A 22,092-nucleotide genomic window follows, 5' to 3' on the forward strand; every position below is an offset into this window, starting at 1 on the left:
TGATAGGACAGCTTATGACGCCACATATTGTACCTCATTAATTATGCACATATCTAATTTTGAGCAAGCCAATCGAGCTAGAGGTCTGATTTTTGGTATATAGGGATAACTTAGCAATACGATTTTTTGACAAAATGTCATGTGACCTCGGTGACCTTTGACCTCATATATCTATATATTTGTCCATAACTCAGTAACCACAAGTTCTACACCCTTCATGTAATGAATGATGGGACAGCTTATGACGCCACATATTGTACCTCATTAATTATGCACATATCTAATTTTGAGCGAGCCAATAGAGCTGGAGGTCTGATTTTTGGTATATAGGGATAACTTAGCAATACATTTTTTTTTTCAAAATGTCACGTGACCTTGATGACCTTAGACCTTGAATATACATATATATGCATAACTCAGTAACCACAAGTTCTATACGCTTCAATTTTGATAGGATATCAGACCTTAAGATTTCACATCTCGTACCTCATTTATTATGCACATATGTATTTCTTGGCTGGCCAACACAGCTAGAGGTCTGATCGTTTTTCCCGATTTAGAACCATAACTTAGACATGCCTCTTGTTATAAATTGGGAAAAATGTCATAAACCTATGTGCCCATAGACGTGAACTTATACACTCCAGTGATACTTCTTAATGACCACATTTCCCTTCCCCATCAAGACTAATACTCCTTTTACAAGTGGGGACTATGTCATTGTCAATGACTTATTGATTATGATGTCAGTTTTGGTATTTTAAATTGCACTCTTCGGGTAAATTTATAAGTGAAATGTGTAATGGTCCAAATATCAAACTTATCGATTCCCTTGTTTTCAAATGACCTAGCTCATTAGATTTTCAGACATATTTGTCACTTCTAGGAAGTACCTATGGTAATGGCAGAGGTTTTGGTGCATCCAAGTAAAATCTATGATTTGTTGAACATTTACAATTATCTTTTTCATTCAGACTTACAAATCCTGCTACTGTCTTGCACGGAAAAGTGTTTTACATGTAAATTTTTAAGAACACAAAAAGTGCTAGGATATTAACCCTTTGAGCGCCACAGTCATTTTTATCACCTTCACATATTGTAACCCAGACAATTTTTTTCAGATTTTTTCCAGAGTTTTGATCAAAAACTGTAGCCAATAAAAAATTATATCAATTCAGAGCAAAACTGTCAAAAATATTACAAAAAACTTCATAAAAATTGTTAAAATTTTGAACTAAAATTATGGCGGGAAAAATTACAGCACTCAAAGGGTTAAGTTTTTCCTGTAAAGGTGCTTGTAATATCCTATGCATAAAGATTCCTTGGCTCTGCTGTTTGTTGTAAATTCTGAGGAATCTTGAGGACTTCGTGTGAAAAATATTTGCAATATGCTGAAATCAAATGGATGCCTAAACATCTGCACACCAAGACAGAGATATTTAAAACCAATTCCAGCAATGTGTACAGATAGGCTATGTAAAGATATCCTTGGTGTGGATGTATTATAGTTTCTTATCAATTCTCCATAAACATGACTTCGGACTTTGTGTGGTAAATACCTGATTTCGTTGAAAAAAAATATATAACTGATTTCATTTGAGTAACAAACCAGACTCTTAGATTGCAGAATGTGGAGATCTCACAATATATTTCACTTTGGTTTGTGCAGCACAGTACAGTTCAATTATGGTTGCTAGGCATTGTATCACAAAATGGTGTATAATTGGATTTTACTCTTCCATATTTACATAGATGTTATTAAACAAGTCTGCACAAATTGATCATCAAATACGTTATCAAATTAACCTACGACCAATAAATACATTAGGCGTATCTTTCATGCTTTAAAATAATATTAAAGTTTATTTCGTTTCACTGCGGCAGGTTGCTGATCCAATTAATGTGTATGTTTGCATAGGAAGCCATGAAAATTAAAATCTAATGAAAAATATTCCCTTACTTCTGTCTTTTCTGAGTTACGAACAGCTCTGTCAAATTAAAAATCCAAATTCTGATTATTATGCCATCGGTTGCAGAACAGGCATTCCAAAAACAATTATTGAATTCCTTGACAGTCATTGTATCTGGGAATCCAGCTACAATTTAACTCTTCAGTTGTCCACAGCTAATTAACGGAAAAACATGACAGTCATAGAGTCTTTTACACTCCAGGAATGTCCTTGCCAAAGTCCCTGGATTTTAGACCCTCCTGGAAAAGTCCTGGAATTGTTCTGGAAAATGAAATTGAGTATTAGAAAGTTCCAGAAAATCAATTGACTCACAATTTTCAAAATTGATGAGATGATCACTTGTGAAATTGCAAAAAATATAAATGATTTATATAAATGAGTATTGTGTTGAAAATGATATCTGGACAATGGTATTTGGAACGTAAAAATGTATTAGAAAATATCCGAAAAATTCTTGAAAAGTCCTTTAATTTTAAGTGATGCTGAGTGTATGGACCCTGTAGTTGAGAAGTAGAAGCCAAAATATCAAATTAGGCCAAAGTAATTAAATTCTTTGTTTTGCGTCCACTCAAAATGGGAAAAGGTATGCGTCTAAGCGGCTGAAAAACACACAAGAAAATTAACACAATGTAATTTGATTGCAGCAAATAATAAATTGTAACAAAATTTTTGTTCAGAAAAGCTAAGCGGTTATGTCCTAAAATTTCCTATTCAAATACACTGTGTGTGTTTTTCATGAAAACCTTAAAAACCTAGGCGGGTAGGGATGCAAAACAAAGAATTTAATTACTTTGGCCTTATAACAAATATCATATTATATGTGTATGTTTTCCCATCCAGAAATTCTTTTTCACCTTAAATTAATCAATCTGTCTCTTTCACTACACACCAGGTATTCGTATTGATAAATACCATGCTTGTTTTTAACTTTACATTTTTGTATATGTGTACATTTTTTCAGATAAAAGAACTTGTAGATGAACTTGAGAATGAAAGAGGTGCAAGGAGGGCCCAAGAAGCCACCGTTCATAAACTCAGGGCAGTTATTGAACGAAACAAGAAAATACTGTCTGAAGCTGAGGTAAGAATAAACTGATTGGGAATATAAGTGATGTTTTTTAATCAATAGCAGTGAATGTCAAGTATGTATTTCACCTGTTTAAAGGACACACTTGCTATCTTAATTATTTTGGATATTTTTCTTTCGTTTAAGAAATTATGGTATGCTGTTCTGCTTACTTCAACAATGTTGAAATTATCAATCTAAAGAGCTCTACTTGCACCTTGCGTGTATTACATAACATGTAAATATGCTGATGACATAATTCCTGTTATGTACCATAAATTATGTCATCAAAGCATTTACTGTTATATGGAGTAGTAATCTTATGACTGACAATTTAGCATGTTTCTGTGAGCAGAACAACATGAATATTTGCAAACACAAAACAGAAATAACCAAATAATGTCAAAGTATGGTGACTTTGGCCCTTTATAAAGCACCATTCATTCATGTATTCAAGGGACAATATGGAGCTTTCAGTGGTAATAATTGACATTGGGTAAAACATAGAACTTTAGCTGAATAGGTCACCAGTTGGCCAAAATACCTAGGTTGTTGCTTTGCCTGTGAATACAAGTTTTGTCACACTTATTTGCTCTCAAGTAGTATGCCGTTTACAAAATTAGATGTTGATGAGTGTCAGCCATTTCATTTACTGCACAGGCTGTCTTTGTGAAGAACATGGAAACCAAACTTACAATTTGTGATGGGCTGTGAAGATATATCAAGTGTAAATTCAAATATTGTTTTTATTATGAATATTTTGTCTCTTATATGCAGTCAGCAAAACAAAACCTTGCAGATGAGAAGAGAGCTCTTGATATGAAGTTATCATTTGTACAGAAAGACTTGGAAGAACTAAAAGAGAAGGAAAAGTCCCTGGTAAGGAATGCTTTTGAATATTAGACTTCTTTACACCTGTGTAAGCATCCAATCAGCGGACATTTTCTGTCCAAGTGGGACTGGATCGGCCAATCAAATATTGCGATACTTTACGTGTTAAAATCAAACATTTTTTCGTACTGCAAAATGTAATGACTTCATTTGCTGATCTAGAAGTGTGTCCTATTTCAATCTTTGCAGGGTACAGGAACTATTAAATTTAACAAAAAAACCCATGTTTTCTCATTATCGTAAGATTAATTGTCTTACTACAACAAGAGGATGGAAATGAATTGCATTTCAAAACAGAAGTCAAAATAACTTGAGAAACACCTGTTTCCTATGCATCAGCTATTTCATTTAGTTTATTAATGTTTTATGATTGAAATGGTAGAATTGTGATAGAAAAACCTACAGATGACAAAAATATCAGTCAAGTAGACTCGGTTGAGGAAATGAGAAAACACCAGCCATGTGTTAAAGCTTCCTGTAGTGTTATTAAAGTGCTGCGTGTGGGGAAGCAATTTACACATTTACCATGCAACATTTGGTTTCCAGTATTAAATGTATAACTCATGGTCAAATTTTATCACTTTTGTGGGGTTGCCTCCCAGGGGTTGGGGGTACCCCCAATATTTTCACATGGGATGTGCTACCCCATTCTCGCGAGCCAGAGCAATAATTTCCGCTCCACTGACCTCCGCAAAAATCAAGACTTAACGGGTAGCGCAAAGCTGTTGCCGTAAAGAGGCGCGTGGTTTACGACGATGGTGCCACCCAAGTTTAAAATACTGTATCCAACTATGTACCTTCCAAAAAAAATGATCCATTGTTAGGTATTATCGTCACAAAATTGGAATTTATTCTGTTATTCTGTTGTGCATGAAGGTTTTCCTGAATAATTGGGAGATTTCCTTTGTTATTGACTCATGTTTAGCAATTTTTTGAAGTGAAGTTGATGCATATTGAGGGTTATTTTCACAAAAAGAGACCCATTCACAGGCAGCACAATATACCCCATACACTTGCATATGGGTGTACCCCTCCTGTGTTTGGTTCTTGCATTTACACTGAACTTGAACAGAATCTTTCAGAAAGGAAATTTGACTGATACCCGGTATGTCACAAAATGATGCACCATTGGATTAAAATATAAATGAAAAGTGTTCATGAAGGCTTATGATTTAAAAGTTATGAAAACAGAAAGAAGGTAAACTATTAGAAGTTTCTGAATCGCTTTGCGGTTTTGCAAATTTATCGCAAAAAGAGAAGATGGAATGCCATACATGTGTCAGTGAAGGTCATGACTGTGCCATTGAGAAGACAAGCACTGTCCATTTACTTTAAAACTTGTATAGATGCTTCATTTCCTTCCATTGCAACAGATGAAAGAAGATCTTTTGTATCGGTCAGAATGGTGTCATTGAAGTGTGTCTAATAGAACAGTTTTGTATCATTTAATGTTTTATGTGGATGGCTTTTTGTCGGATTGTGAAAATTTCTGTGCCAATATCTCCGCTCATGAAAGAACTGATACAAATGTGCATTACTCATCAGATCAGACTTTCTTAATCAGGAGAAAACATTCCAGTACGTGCTTAATGAACTGTTCTATTTTTCACTCTAATTGTCTATTCCATTTTCCATTATTAATGAGACTGAGCCTTTCTTCTGAGGCAAAGGAAACATTAAATTGAAAAGTTGAATGTAAGATTCTGTTTGTCGCAGGTTTATCTCCAAACAATCAACAAACATACACCATGACAAAATGTGGTATCAAAGTGAAGAAATATATGGCTTGTTCCATTTCACTGGGTTACAATTGTGGTGTACTGATATTGTCCTATCTTCCTTTATACATTTGAACTTTATATGCATGTTTCTCACAATTCTTGAGAGCGCCATCTAGTGTCGAGATAAAGAGATAAAGTAGGGAAGTCAAGGAGGCACCGTGGCCCAGTGGTTAGGGTAATGGACTCACTCTCAGAGGATAGCGAGTTTGAGACCTGGTAGGTCCAGAGTAATGGTTACACTGTCGGTTTGAGACTCTTGCACTGTGTTGTGCCCCTGAGCAAGGCACTTCACTCCTCAGTGCTCCATTGGGGTAACATAGTGGGTTATTTGTACCTGATCCTGTAATTGGGCTAACGCACGTTGGATGATGGACTGATAAAAAAAATTTTAAAAAAATATAAAAATAACAACTTGCAAGAATTCCAATGTGTAAAATGTCAATCATTTCACTTTGTTAATGCTCAGACGAATTTTCAAACAAATGAGAAGGACCTCCAAGACAAGCTGAATACAGAAATTAAGGAACTGAAAGAGAAAAATCGCAGTTTGGCCCTTGAACTTGATAGTACCAACACTGCCCTCGACAGGCAGCGATCAAAATGCAAAGAACTCGAGGAAGAAGTGAGTAACTTAAAGAACAGCAATGAAGAGAAGAAGAAAGAGTTTGAAAACAAACAGAAATCAGTCTATCAGAAGGTAGGTCCCTTACATGGCTTTTTCAGCTTTTGTAGAATCCTTGTGAGCTTTGTGTTCCAAGAAGCGCATCTACTTGTATATGCATATATGTTGAGTGTAGGTCAAGGTCAGGTCTGATCTTCCATGACATAAAAAATATTGACGCATTTTCATTTTTGAAATTCTGTTTTATTGTCTTCACATGTTGCAGTTTGAAAGATTTCAGCTTTGATCAAGATGTTTGACATTCGCTGACAGTTTTATAGTTCACAAAGACGTCGTTGAGGGCAGTGTTCACGTGCGAGTTTTATGTGCTTTCTGAACAATTCGCAGACCGAGCTCTAGTAATGCCATTCAACCCCTCTCAGCGCTGAAATTTTAATGAAATCCTGCCTTTTCCAATTGGGCAAAGTCCAAAAATGTTAAACATTTACAGGAACAAATTGTTGGAATGTTGTTTTCATGGGTACTTTGTTACATTTTATCTGTTTGATTGTAACCTTTATTGATTCACCTAAGGCCAAATCAATTATAGGTTTTGTTTCTCATCATAGTCTCTTACAAAAATGATGCAGCAATGAAAAGTTTTGTTTTTGAGCTGACAGGATCCAACTACAGAAATAAAAACAACCGAACAGGGAATATTTGAATACAGCACAAGTAGTAAGATAAAGATTACTTGATCACTGACCAGAACTGCAAAGTCCATGTGCAATCATATCGACCTTGACATTTTGTGCTTTGCGTAACATGCCTTTGTCACATACTACATTGTTCAAGCTGCTGTTTCTAGCCGAGCTGAAAACTTGAAACTATGAGAAACAAACTTTTTTCTTGATTTGGCCATTGCATTGATTAAAAAATTATGTCATCCAACTTCCTTCTGTGATTTTTTTGCAAACCAAATTTACACTGCCCCCAATACTCAACATTGTTGTTATTTATTTTGTACCATAATGTGGCGTTTCACCGGCAATGTCTATTCATTGCTATCCTCAATTCAGTTGGAAAGCATGAGACTGCAGTTGGAAACGTCCAAGGATGAAGTGGCGGCCACGCAGAAGGAAATTGTCAGAATTCAAAAGAATCACAGAAAGGTAGGGTAAATATTTGAATATTCATTGCAACCATGTGTGAGCAATTTCAAACTTTAGTTTGTGATAAACTGTTTTGATATATTTGGACGTTTCCATTGCTCGGTATACCAGATCGTATCTGCCCAACATCCTTTCTTTCTCTTGTCTGTATCTGTTTGTTTGTTTATTTATTTATTTATTCATTTATTTACTTATCGTCATTGGTAGTTTGCTAACGTACATGTATGTGTTTCTGTCTACAACCAAAGCATCTAGCATTACGAGAGTACAAATCCATTTGAATTATTATGCGGTACATGTCACCAGTTCTGTGCTAGTAATACCACATACCCAGTCCCAGAACCACATCTTCACCATGGTAGTGATACTATTTGTCTGAGTCTGTAGCTCGCATATTATGGCAATTAGTCACTGTGTTAGATAGACCAAGAACATTTCAAGTAAAGATAGATTCAGTATAGGCAAAAAAAAAAAAGTTTCTGGTCGTTGACATCCAGCAAAAGTGATGCTTTGACGTGGTTTTCTTTTTTTTTTCTTTTTCTTTTTTTTTCCTTTTTTTAAATTCCTAACAATGCTGGTTTGGCACTATTGATGCAACAGTTATTGTCTTTTATCACTGGCTGCATAATACTTTGTTTTCTGTTTAGCATTTTTGGACATGCAAACAGGGATATCAAGGATAGCTGTACTGATGAGTATGTAAGCCCCAAAAAAGCCATAATACGCTGGTTCTGAAATGACATGCGCGGTGACCAGAAACGATCTTGTTTTTTGCCTTACAGTACTATATGGTAATAATGAATAAATTTGATCATCAAAATCCGATTCTCTAATCAGCAGCTTGAATTGAATGAATTTCAATGTCTGTACCAAATTTTCACCTGCACCCAGAAACTAAAATTTATTATCAAGAATTCAAATTTTTTTATCATTTCATTGTTTTTTAGCTCCCATAGCCATATGTATATATGGCAATGGAAGCTATTCTTATAGGCTAGGGAAATGTCTGTATGTATGTATGTCTGTATGTCTGTATGTCTGTATGTCTGTATGTCTGTCCGTCAACATCAAAAACTCCAAAACCGCTGCACATTTCATCCTGATATTTGGTGTGTACATGGATGATGGGCTGTAGATGAGATTTTGTTCAAATGAAGTTGTCATTGCCAAAAATATGCAAATTAAGTGAAAAAATGTAAAAACAGTCAAAATTGAACATCTCAATAACCACTGAGCAGATTACATGAAAAGTTAGCATGTAAGTACTTTCGGCTGACCTGAAATAATTGTGCTTTTTGATTTTTGATATTGTTGAAAATATACAAATTAGTGCCAAAAAAGGCGTTTTTGGTAAAAAATCTCCTTCTTCATAACCGCTGGTCAGACAGCTTTGATATTTGGTATACAGGTCCCTATGGATAACCCAACTTGGATTTGTTCAAATTGTGATGAAATATGCAAATCTGTATTTTTAAGGAATTTTTTTGTCATTTTTGGTCAAAAATTTATTTCATCAAAACCGCTCGTCTGACAGCTTTGATATTTGGTATACAGGTTCCTACAGATAAACTAAATATGATATATAGAATATATGATGAAATCTGCAATTTTGTATTTTTTGTGCAATTTTTGACATTTTTGGTCCAAAAATGTGTTTCTCAAAAACTACTTGTCTGATGCCTTTGATATTTGGTATACAGGTTCCTGGGGGTTCTCCAAGTGTGATATAGTGAAATTTGATGAAATCTTCAATTTTTGTATTTTTGGGTCAATTTTTGCCGTTTTTGGTCAAAATATTTGTTTCTCAAAAGTTACTCATGTGATAGCTTTGATATTTGGTATACATTTTTATACATAATTATGATGAAATCATCAATTTTGTATTTTTGCAGCTAATTTTGCCATTTTAGGTCAGGCCATCCTGAAATGAGCTATCAAAGATCTCAACCATCTTCATCAATACATATGTCACAAAAAGTTGCTCTCTACATAACACAGCAGAGCTCTGTCGACTATTGGGTCGCTTGTTTTTTTCAAAACCGCTGGTCAGACAGCTTTAATATTTGGTTAACAGGTCCCTAAGATGACCTTAGTGAGATGATTTCATACAGTCAGGAAATACTTAATTTTGTATCCATGTCTATATTAGCTTCAGGGACATTGGCCCTATGTTTAAGATAATGTTGTGATTCAGTAAGCATTTGAAATGGTAAATTGTATTTGGTGTTGAAATGCGGTGTAAAAAATAATGAGAAAACATAGCTGAGGTGATTTCAGCAGGTTTGGTTTCCAACAAATATATTCAAAGTTTTTTTCAATGTTAAAGAGTGATGGAGGGGAGGGGGGGTCCTGGCAGATTTTGAAAAAAATCCAAACAAATGTCAATAAAAAATCAGCCACAGAAGGTTTGTCAAAAAGAAAAGGTGAGATAGTGGGAAAAAAAGAATGTACAGTGTATCGGATAAAAAAGATGTTCCTCATCAATCTTCCAGACAACCCCCTTTTATCAAATGGTACACCCCTGATGTATTTTTGTGTGCATTAAACATGCAGTGTATTTTAGTTTAAGATGTCAATCAAGTTAGGTAAGGATTTGAAAGGAATAGTCAAGTTCACCACAGTTTAACTTTATCTCTTGTGTCATCATCCTTGTGTAATTGGTTAAGTTTGTAAGTTGTTCCAGATGTGGATGCACCAGCTGTTATGGAAGAAAACAATGTTTACTTTTCCCTGTAGGGTTTCTGAGTTGATGATTGCATGTTGAAATTTCTCCATGTATCTGGTGTATGGGCAAAGTGTAAACATTGGTTGCATGTTATGTATGTTCAGTCTATGTCAAATATTGTAAATGAAAAATCAAGAACAGTTTACTGTGTGCTTGTAAAAGATAACATATTTGTCAATACATAAACTACCTTGCAGATTGATTGTCTTAAAGCCGCACTTTTCAATCCCTGGTTCTCGCATTAGTGGAGTTCTCCTCCCAGTCAAACACATGGCTAGTACGATGTTTGATTTCTATAACATTAATTACACAAACTGATTTCAATCTTTTGTCACCTTTTGCTAATCCTGCAAATAGAGCTTATATAACCGTTTGATTGACGGTCGGTTCAAATTGCCAACGGTCATTGATTCCCCACCACAAACGCTCGAATTTCCTAAAAAAATTGTCTTCCAGTCGCGTTAGACTTTGAATATAACCACAGAGTTCGATCGGCAGCAACTTCGCGCTGACCGCTTGGCAGTCTGTCTGCGTTTTTGCGGCCGGGAAAACTAAAAAGTGGCATTTTCTGGAGCGTGTGCCCGCGTGTTGCCTGTTTGGTGTCCACTTACACAATGAACGCCGCCATAGCTTCGCGTCCTTTTAAAGGGAGGCTCCGCCTTTAAAAATTATCACAGAATTAGAAAACGAAAAGAAACTAATCAAATTGCTGTAACATATTCACCCTCAGTGTCTGTAGGCCTATACTTAACTATTTTATCATTACATTCAGCTTTTTGTTATATCTTTGAATGTCAGTCTGTCTGTATTTAGGCCCATGTTTGATACAATTGGTGGTTTGTTTTGATAACTTTATTTGGTATATAGGGATAACCTAGCAATACAATTTTTTTGACAATATGTGACATGACTTCGGTGACCTTTGACCTCAAATATACATATTTGTCCATAACTCAGTAACCACAAGTGCTACACCCTTCATGTATGGTATGATGGGACACCTTATGATGCCACATATTGTACCTCATTAATTATGTGCATATCTAATTTTGAGCAAGCCAATAGAGCCAGAGGTCTGATTTTTGATATATAGGGATAACTATAGGAGAGAATTTTTTTTGACAAAATGTAATGTGACCTCGGTGACCTTTGACCTCAAATATACATATTTGTCCATAACTCAGTAAACCTGCGTAAAGTTGGCGTCATACTCATACTCATCCTCAGCCTCAGGGGTCACGCGAAAATGAGGATGAGGATGACGCTACAGCGTCAGCTTCACCGGCGTCAGATCCGATTATTCCCGAATGCGTCTGATGGAATAGTAAGTGTAAAAACGACTTTAAAAATGTGCTCCAAGTTTCATATCACTGTAAATGTTAATCAAAACACAGTTGGGGTTGTATTTCATAATATTTAGTAAACTCTCTGCTTCTCACGATGTAGCTACAACGCAACATTCTTAGCCCCTAATTTCAATTTAAAGTTCAAAGGTGGCGTTGACTTTTCAGGCCTCAAGTCATAGTTCTACAAGTTAATTGTTTTATATATCCTCTGAATAATTAGGGCTTTCATATCGCCTCTCATAGTGGCGATTTTTACAAATTTCGGACCATGTATACCTTTTTGCACCAATTTTTGGAAAATCTTAACGCAAGAGTTGAGAGGTACCAACAAACACATCCATGGATCCATGGACTGAAAATTACGAACATTTCCTAAAATCTAGCCTGTATGAGATATTCTAACGATTAAAAATTACCTGCGAAACAGTTTTACGATTCAAAACAAAGTTGAGAAAGAATGGAGTTGTTATTTTCTTAAGTTATGGGCAAATTTTATCATTTATATGATACGCTACCCGCATTTATATATTACGCTACCCGTCATCGGGTAGCGTAACTTCGGCAATCTTCGGATACGACGCTGAAGCTGATGCTGAGCAGCGTCATTTTCAGCGTCAGCTAGAAAGGTCACCTGAGGCTGAGGATGAGGATGAGGATGACGCCAACTTTACGCTCGTACTCAGTAACCACAAGTGCTACACCCTTCATATCTGGTATGATTGGACACCTTATGATGCCACATATTGTAGCTCATTAATTATGCACATATCTCATTCTGAGCAAGCCAATAGAGCTGGATGTCTGATTTTTGGTATAAAGGGATAACTATAGGAGAGAATTTTTTTGACTAAATGTCATGTGACCTTGATGACCTTTTACCTAAAATATATGTTTATGTCAATAAATAAGTAACCACAAGTGCTATGTCTTTTGTATTTAGTAGGATGGGAGACCTTATGACAACACACGCTTTACCTCATTAATTTTGCACACATCTAATTCTGGGCAAGTGAATAGAGCTAGAGGTCTGATTTTTTTGCATATAGGGATTAATTAGCAATATAATTTTTTTTTCAAAATGTCATGTAACCTCAATGACCTTTGACCTTGATTATACATATATATGCATATCTCAATAACCACAAGTTCTATACCCTCCAATTTTGATAGGATATTAGACCTTAAGATGTCACATCTTGTACCTCATTTATTATGCGCATATGTATTTCTGGCTGTCCAATACTGCTAGAGGTCTGATCTTTTTTCCCGATTTAGAACCATAACTTAGACATGCCTCATGTGTTTCAAATTGGGAACAACGACATAGACCTATTTGCCCATAGATCTCAACATATACACTCCAGTGATACTTCTTAATGACCACATTTCCTGCCCCATCAAGACTAATACTCCTATTACAAGTGGGGACTGTCATTGTCAATGACTTGTTTAGTTAATGGTTGTATCACAGTATTCGATATTTCTAATTCTCTATTTTTTTCCGTTTTATGTTCTGAATAAATACATTAAACATATTTCACTGTCTCCAGTACATTACATTTAAGTATTTTCACTTCATGCACTTTATCCCTTTCACACATGTTCAAATATCTGACCAGAGAACAAACACTAAATAGTCCAGGATGGGAGCTACAGTGTCATTGACGCTATTTTTTCTGATCCAGGAGTTGGGAGAAGCAAGAGCAGAGGCGGATTCTGTCAGGGATGAGTTATCGGCACAGCTTCAAGCGGAAGAGAGACAGCAGGATAACACGGCCGTTATCAAGGAATTAGAACACTCTGTGGAGGAACTGACACGGGACAGGGACACTCTTGCCAGGGAATTACAAGCCATCATCAGCAAAGAGAAAAAAGATGATGAACTGTCAAAGAAAACGAGACAAGTAGAGGACGAGAATCGTGAACTACAACTCAAGGTAGGGCAGATTAAACTAGCATTGTGTAATATTATCATTTTTAGCATTTTTCTTGCAATAGCGCTGATCGCAAATGACGTCACTGTTCTCTCTCTCATTAGTATGCATAAATAATTATTTGTCCGCATTTTCCGCATAAACGACGAAAATAAAACCTGCGAGTGTTAAAATGGCTATTTAGCGTCACACTTATTCGTATGAATTGATGACTGAGACTACACGCTGCAACAACAGCCGTGCATGCAACGACAAAATTTGTCCGAATTTCAGCATATTTGTCTGAACGTCGCGCACGTGCAGCTATATTTAGTAACAAACCCGAAATCGGGATCAACGCTATTCACAAGTCACAGCCCCCAAACTGTGATTTTTATGCTTTCAGTCATAGTAGTTAGCATTATGTGTGTGATCTAAAATGAAAATCACTGCTATAATGAAGATACAACTTGATAAAGTATCGCCCAAAACACAGCTACAATTGTGGCAGCATGTAACATCTTTGTGACTGAAAATTTTACACCAGTCCAAATCTTGTCGTACAAGGTTACTTAATGCATGTGTCACTTCTTCAAATTCACCCTAACAATCTCAAAAAATGATGAAATTCTTCAAAATCTAAATATTTTGAATCCAAGCTGTACCTTTAGATAGTACGTAGTACCTGTAGGTGTCTTTGCTGAATCCTGTTGGATTCTCCTCTGCATTGCAGATTGATGAGTTATCAAGAAAACTTGCTGAACTAGAGCACGAAGTGAAATTACAGAAAAGCCTGAATTCAGGTAAGGAAGTTCTTCATAGTAAAATCTGTTGACCACACGCCCGCAATCTTTAGATTCAAACTTCACACCGTCTTGGGCATTTTCTTTTGGTTGTTCAATGCAGAAAAAAGACTACCTGGATAACTGATAATTATCCAGCCCAGCCATACTGACAGTTTCTGCAGGCCTAGGGGTGCTAGGTGGTTGCCACGGTGAATGCCAGCCGACCGCAAAAGAGTTTCTCAGAGTTTTCATTTCATTAGCGAAGTTATGGTCTATCCAATAATGAAATTTTGACCGCGTGTCCGTCAATATGTGAACATGAAAGCAAATCATTAGAGAGTTGCAGAAAAAGAGACAGAGGTCTCCTGTGTTTTTTTTGTTGAAAAAAGATGATTGTCAGACCCGTGTAGACTATTCTGTGTGTTTAATGAGAGTTCTTACAATGGTTCCGCTATCTCTTGTTGTTGATTGCTACCTCTATCAGAATGAGAACACAGTTGAATAGGGTACAAATATATATGGCCTCCACAATGGCTATTGTTATGCTAATGCCAGCCTATTCACAATTGGTCTGTGTGTATAGCAAATGTGCATTCAAAACATTGGAGCTGTTCGATATCAAAAACCTATATATTCATTCATGCTGGCTGTGTGTCGCTGTGCGCAAGAGGTTGTCCCCGGTCTGAGGAAATATAGTGTGTGAATTACGACTGTGGCGCAGTTGGGTTGCGGGGACCGCTGGTTTAGAATTTGGAATGGATACTGCAGCTGTAGCTGTGGAGTCTATGCCGGTGCAAGACCTGGTGTCGGCACCCGTGCAAGACATGGCAAATGGTATGGACGTCTCTTCTGTTCATGATACGGAGACATCACCCGCGCAAAACATAGAGACGTCAGACACTGAGTCTACACCGGTGAAGGACTTGGAGTCGTCACCCGTGCAAGACTTGGAGAATTTGCCAGCTCAGAATTTTGAGTCTTTGCCGGTAGAAGACACACAGTCTTCACCTCCTGAAGACTCTAAAGTACAGGACATAAATGATACAATAGAGTCACCAGGTAAAGTCATTGTTGATTAATGTTGTAATGCGCCAGCATAATGACAGGGTACAATATATTATACTGTTCACCAACAAAGAATAACCGTTCATTTATTTTCACCTGGTATGCTCAGATAATGTCCATTGCAAGTGTTTCAAGTAAAAAAATTAATATGTACCGATGGTTTTTCTTTTTGTAGATAATGACTATCAAAAAATGAATTTCAACAAGTTTTTGTAGCAACATTAAAAATTATGCAAATTTTTTCAGAAAATAATCACTGAAACATATGCAACTTCAAAAGAATTTTGATCTTTCCCCCTTTTGTGAGTACAGACGTCCAGCTTTGCCATATAACACAAAAGAGTTTTGTCCAAAATATTATGGTAAAAATGTTAAATGCGATTAGCAGAGCAAATTTACAATTGTTACTGTATGATGGTATCTTGTCAATGTTGACAGTCAGTCTGACTTGAGTAGGCCTTAACCCTTTCACCCCCAGTTCCCTGTGAACAGGTCCAACTTTACCATAGAAAACGATGGATTTGGGACAAACCATGGTGGTGAAAGGGTTAAGTTATGTAAACGAATCCTTGCTTAGAATTTCTTCCTTTATGTAATTCATATTTTGAATGAAAAGCAAACCCACGGGTTGGTATCATCTTTCTGAAAAATTTCTGTCGGCCGTACCAAAGCATACAATATTAGCTTCTAAAAATTTGTCCCTTTATTACAATCCAAGGAGCTTCATCTCACCACCGCGATATTTGTACAATTTGTAAACATTTCAGAATAGGTGTTCTGTGTCAATTAAGTGAATCGATAATCTGCATCAAATGTTTAATGATTTTCCTTCACATTTCTTAAAAGCTATTCACATCATGACTGGAACAGTGTTAGGATAATATTGTCTCCTGCTAATAGCGTTGATGTATACAGGGTATACACATTGTACAGACGCTAAAAAATCCATTATATAATGGTATAAATCCAAACATTGGTGTGTTTCGTAAATTGGTTCACCGACTGAAATAAAAATGGCAACCTAGCTACTCTTAAAAAGCAGACGTCACAATGCTCAAGGGAACAGTGTTTTGTTACTGTGGTCGTTAAATCAACAGAACAGAACCCCAGGGGATTCTGTACTTTCAAAATTGCCAAGACCAGCCATTATTATTGAGAACTTTTGACAAGGGAGATAAAACAGCTTGTCATGCCAGGTAACTGTCAGGTTATTGGGAGCACGATATTCTTAATTTTGTTGGTTGATTTGGGATTGCGGTCAAGGTTTGTGACACAGTAGAGAATAATTCTTACTGCTCCATTGTCAATTGTTGTGTTTCTCTCCGTCAACGACAAAGCTCTGCATGGCTGACCGAGTTACACAGGTCATTTGCCTGACAGGGAATTTCACATTGACATTGTCTGTTGAGGACATAAAATTGCATCAAGTCTGTGCTATGCGTTTATATTCAGCATTCAAAATTTCAGTTCCTTTGCATTTTTGGAGAAGATTCTAAACACCTTGATGTGGATTCTCAAGACATTTATCTGTATGGAGTACTTTAGTTTGATTGTCTCTGTATATCTGTCCAGGCAGTACGTGTTTGTTGGATTTTGGACAGTTTCCAACTCTTCAATCGTGTTTCTTTTATTGTACAGGTAGAGTGTGTGCATAAAATTCTATTCAGTATCAGTTGGAGTGGAATAATTCAATTCATGTTCCCCAGTGGCTTCTGACATTGTTTGGCAGTAGCCCCGGTGAATTCTTGAACTCAATACATCCTTCATCCGAAGTGTGTAATTTCTTTTTCAAAAAAGCCAGCAGTATCTCTTTAGTTCGCATACCTGTGTAGTTCTGATCATTAGCTCTAAGTTGACCCCGACACCTCAACAGATTTGCCGTTGTTTACAGGGATTACACGTCTATGTTGACAAATCAAACTTTCAGAAAATATGCTGAAATGTTTGAATTTTTTCAGCAAAGAATTTGATAGTTTTGTCTCACAGATCATTCAACCACAGAGAAAGAGTGACTTACCCAGTGAAGTTTATTAGGCAGGATATCTTTTGCTGTATAGTGTTTTTGAAAATCCTGCAAATAATTATCTTAAAGGATAAATGAACAGTTTTGTCGTAAGTAAATAATTTCTACATCAAAGAATGATGACACAATATTGAAAATTGAAATCAAGTCTTTCCCCCAAAAAATGTGTATTTTAAATTGTTTCGTAAGGAAAATATAGTATTTTACATATTACTAAGAAACATGTTTGTATGGATGTTATTGGAATACAGAACTTAACCTGTTCACCCCAATTGTCTGTGATCTGGTCTGCAACTGCTATAGATTACAGTTGGTTTGGGCCAAACCATTGTGGTGAAAGGGTTAAAGTGTAATATCAACTTTGAGGTTGTTCGCACCTCGAAAGTGAAAGACTTAAACTTTTGTTCAGACTTTCCTCAAGCAAATTTTGATACCAGAGAAACAAATTGCCCAATATTTACTGATATTTGAAATTCAAAATGGCTGCCACCCTTGTGTCAACTCAATAGGGCAAAATAAAATTCCTGATTTTCACAAAAAAATACCAGTAAAAACCTCATTTACTCCATAAGCTTCAAAATGAGCCCCAACAAGTGGTAGACCAAAAGAATATTGTGAAAGTTTGAGAGTCCAAATATCTGTCCTGATTCTACCTTAAATGATAGATTTTTACATATAAGTACTCATTGAAGTAACGATATGATCAATAAAACATTTCCTATCAAGATATCTCTTCGCTTACTTGACAGATTTACAAAGTAGACTTGAACTTAGTGTGAAGAAAGCGGAAGAAGCTGAGAAGGAGGCGGAATCTCTCAGAAGTGAAGTGTCATCGTTGTCGTCACAGTTGATCACACAATACGATACCTCTAAAGATGGACAGGTGAGATTCATTTTAGAGTCATGTTTCTCACTTCTCCCTTCTTCATGCACCATGCCAAGAATGATCATCCAGCTTATGTCTCGTCAACTTCTTTTCGGCAAATGAGAAATCATGTCAGTGGTGAAAAATACAATGATAAATATTTATTTTCCTGTCAGTTATTTTAGTTTGATTGGTTAGTTTGCTAAGATATTCCAGTGTGATTGGCTATTTGTATTTCAATCTGATTGGCTATTTGTATTTCAATCTGATTGGCTATTTGTATTTCAATCTGATTGGCTATTTGTATTTCAATCTGGTTGGCTATTTGCTGAAAGTTCTTCACTCCGGCTCATTAATTTGCTGAAATTGAATGCTTTTGTTTTGGTCAAATCATTGAAGATAATTTTCTGAATCGATTTAATAAAATATTCCATTCATTGATCCAATAAGAAAGTGGTGATTATCAAAGTCTGTGCAACAGTTGAAGGAAATATTTTTTAGATATTGAGTTGGATTTGAAACCCCGAGTCATTTGTATTACACAATACTGAAATTTGAAAAGGGAAGCCTGTGTGAGTACCTAACCTTAGAAAACGTACCATGTCATGTCGAAGGTCATCTGAGGTCATGAGTCGTTAGTAACACAAAAATGATACCATTGTTGGATGTCACGGAGTAGACATAGTGTATACTGGGAAAAATCTGAACAGGCGATTCAAACATTTCTGTCAAACACAGCTCCAACTTTCCGTTTCAATTATTTGTCTCCCAATTTCTGCTGTCAGAGCAAAACCAACCAACGCAAACAGGTACCATTTACAGATCAATAGAGTTGTACTATTCTTCAATAACATTTCCATTTGCAGGCTGTGGCTAGTTGTGTGGTCGCTAATACCTGCCTTATATCTTGTTACACTGAGTGCATTGTAGTGTGTGTACACTAATACTGTACGTCGTACGTCAATGTCTGGTAAAAATTTTCAGAAAAAACATTTGATATGCGGTTTCTTTCTTTATTTCTGCTTTGATTTATACTCATTTCTAGGTCTTTTGACTCAAATACTCTGTAATTTTGAATTCTTATAAGTCTCAAAGAGCATTTACTCTCATAAAACAGTATTTCATTTGTATGTCATACTGACATCTGTGTTTATTTGGCGTGGCAGTTCTATCATTTTGTGGAAACCAGTGAACATCTCTGATAAGTCACTCATATTATATTGTTACATGACTGATCAATGTCTTGTCCAATTTAGATACAAAATGTTCTGCCTTAGCCTTGGTATTTTTTTGGAATCGTAGTCGTTGATGATGTGAGCAGCATAAATATCGCATAAATATCCTCCTGTTTGTGTCTGGATATTATTTCTGTCTTTTGAAACTCCCAAATATAAACAAGTAAAAATTGTGTTGTGTTTCATCAGAGAGGGTAACACATTTTCAATTCAGCTTTAGCATGCAAATAGTAAAATAGTAAACTACAGGAAGGCCATACACCATGATCTAAAAATTCATGTTAACTATTTTCAAGATGACTTTTGTTGTTTTTCAACATCTCTCTTGTTTAGGTGACATTTAAGTTCTTTGTTTCTCGCAGTGTCAGCCAACCATATCTTTTTAATTTGTTCAATGTAATCACATCTACCAGTAATTAAAAGTTATGGTATACAGATCAAGTTGTTTGCTTACTCATTGGAGCGTCCGCACAGCCCTGTTTGTGAAAGTCACATGACCTTCCATTACACAAATTACAAATTATGCAGATTTGGTTTTACCAATCAGAGGGTAGAGTTTATATTGAGAAACAGTTGAACAAAATGGCCGTCTGAGCAACATAATGCTTACTGCACTTTTTACAAAGCTTCAATGCAAACTTGCTACCTGTGAACCCATCCAAACAACTCACTTTATACTCACTCGCTCATTCACCGACAAAAATCATCCCTTTCCCACATCTTGTTCCACAACTTTTCTTGCCATTTTTCCACCCCTGTAGGACAAATTAGATAAATTAGTGTCGCAGCTCCACAAGGAACTGGAAGTGGAGAAAGCATCGGGGGCGTCGGAACGAGAGTCACTCAGACAACAACTGGACAGAGAACGTACCCAAGTGAAAGATCTCCAGCGGCAATTGTCTGTCTTGAATGAAGTAGGCACTTTATTAACATCATGTTCCACTATTCTTCACCTCAGTCTCATTTGTCAACTCATCTACCCATAATGCAACAGTCACTTAATTTCCACCAACCGTCGCAAGAGTGTCACTGTGTGCTTTGCATATAATACAAAAAGTCAGCACAAATTGGTCAAAGTTTCAAAATATCCCCAGTTCACTGTCGGTTGTCGTTTTCTTCATAATTAAAAAGGAAACATTATGATTATCAAGTGCTATCTCTGCCTTCCCCCCAAAAAAATTGGCCAAAAGAATTGAAGCATTGAACATCTTACAAGTAATGATTAGTAGATTAATTTGGTTGGTACTCATTAAAATTTGTTCCCACAAAAATCTCATCATGCCTTCTACAATTGTATTGGGTCACAAGCATGTGCAAAAACAACATTTCTCATGCTGTAATTTGCTTACAAAAAAACACAATAATTTTGAATTATTTTAGCTGGCTTATCCTTTGACTTTTTTTGATGAATTCCCACTGTGTTTAGTCCTCAAATATCAAAAAACGGGGATTTTTGTTGTTTTTCAAATAAATGACTAAGTTGACATATTGGTTAAATGTATGTTTACATGAAGTGCTCCATGTTCAAACTTTCTGATTCAATGAATAAAGTGTGTAGATGTTGATAGAGTTCAAAGTAGAATACATTGAAACATCACTCAGTATCTTCTGATGTTCAAAATCAATTATTGACATTACCGTACCGCAAAATCAGTATTGAAATTCACAGTAAATGTTTCAAATTTATTGATTGCAAGTAATTCAATGGACATATTGCAGTTACTCCAGAATAGTGCAATTAAGTGACAAAGTACAAAATACTGAAAAAAGTGTTAAAAAGTGAGACTAACGGCAGTTGTTTCTTGATATTTCCAAATTGTAAACTTTGGTTAATGTACTTCAGATATCTCCCAGTTATAATGTTTTAATGGTATCTATCATCTTATAATAATATTTTTTGAAAGGAGGCAATTACGGCCAAGAAGGAGAGTTCATTCCAGGCAGTAATGCCGTCCAACACAGCAACTCAGGAAGACATTGCCAAACAGGAAGAGTTGAAGGCAAGAAATAAAGTCTTAGAAGACGAAATGGCAAAGGTATTATGATGTATAAAAATAAATCAGCTGTGATTTTTAATCACAAAATGGTACATCCACCGTGAATTTTTCTGAACTTTATGACTTGAAATATCGCTTCTAGGTTGAGATGGTTGTTTGTATGATCTAGCATGATAGAATCTAGCATCATTTTTTTTTGCCGCTAGTAACTATTAATAATAATAATAATAATATTTTATTGCTTGCTTGTAAATATAGGATTTACATCACATTTGTGGCAATAAAAGTGTGATACAAAAATAAGTTAAAATTTTCGTCAATAAAGATAAAGTATTACAGTATAATAATAGTAGCTAATAATAAATATAACTAGGTATTTCTTTGTTTGTATAAAGTAAAAATATAATCTGCAAGTTGTTCATTAAAAGAGAACTCTTGTTTTGTTAGTAGAGAAATAAGCTGATTTTCAGCATTGTCTATTGATCATGTGGTGTGAGTCCATACCTGCAGTGTCCATGCATTTAAAATAACATGAAGCAATGTCTGATACAGAGGAGGTTGAAATCTTTGTACATTTTGATCATTGAGATAAGAGTAAAACTCTTTTTGCAAACCATGCATGTCTTCAAACAAGATCTTTCAGTTTCCCTTTTGAAT

General features: G+C 35.8%; 1 protein-coding gene across 7 annotated transcripts in view; it reads left to right on the forward strand.

The window, feature by feature from the left end:
• The window catches only part of LOC139137011 (myosin-11-like), a 63,565-nt gene that overhangs the window by 25,292 nt on the left and 16,181 nt on the right, over nt 1-22,092 (forward strand). For 5 of the 7 annotated variants that reach the window (XM_070704914.1, XM_070704911.1, XM_070704910.1 and 2 more), the window contains exons 7-16: nt 2,932-3,051; nt 3,814-3,915; nt 6,175-6,405; nt 7,389-7,481; nt 13,238-13,489; nt 14,199-14,268; nt 18,088-18,221; nt 18,989-19,012; nt 20,200-20,352; nt 21,343-21,474. In XM_070704914.1, the coding sequence (XP_070561015.1) occupies nt 2,932-3,051; nt 3,814-3,915; nt 6,175-6,405; nt 7,389-7,481; nt 13,238-13,489; nt 14,199-14,268; nt 18,088-18,221; nt 18,989-19,012; nt 20,200-20,352; nt 21,343-21,474 (1,311 nt within the window). The remainder of the gene's footprint in view (nt 1-2,931; nt 3,052-3,813; nt 3,916-6,174; nt 6,406-7,388; nt 7,482-13,237; nt 13,490-14,198; nt 14,269-18,087; nt 18,222-18,988; nt 19,013-20,199; nt 20,353-21,342; nt 21,475-22,092) is intronic. The other 2 variants (XM_070704916.1, XM_070704912.1) reach the window with 1 other exon arrangement.

This window comes from Ptychodera flava, chromosome 7 (assembly GCF_041260155.1).
Source record: "Ptychodera flava strain L36383 chromosome 7, AS_Pfla_20210202, whole genome shotgun sequence".
NCBI classification, from domain to species: Eukaryota; Metazoa; Hemichordata; class Enteropneusta; family Ptychoderidae; genus Ptychodera; species Ptychodera flava.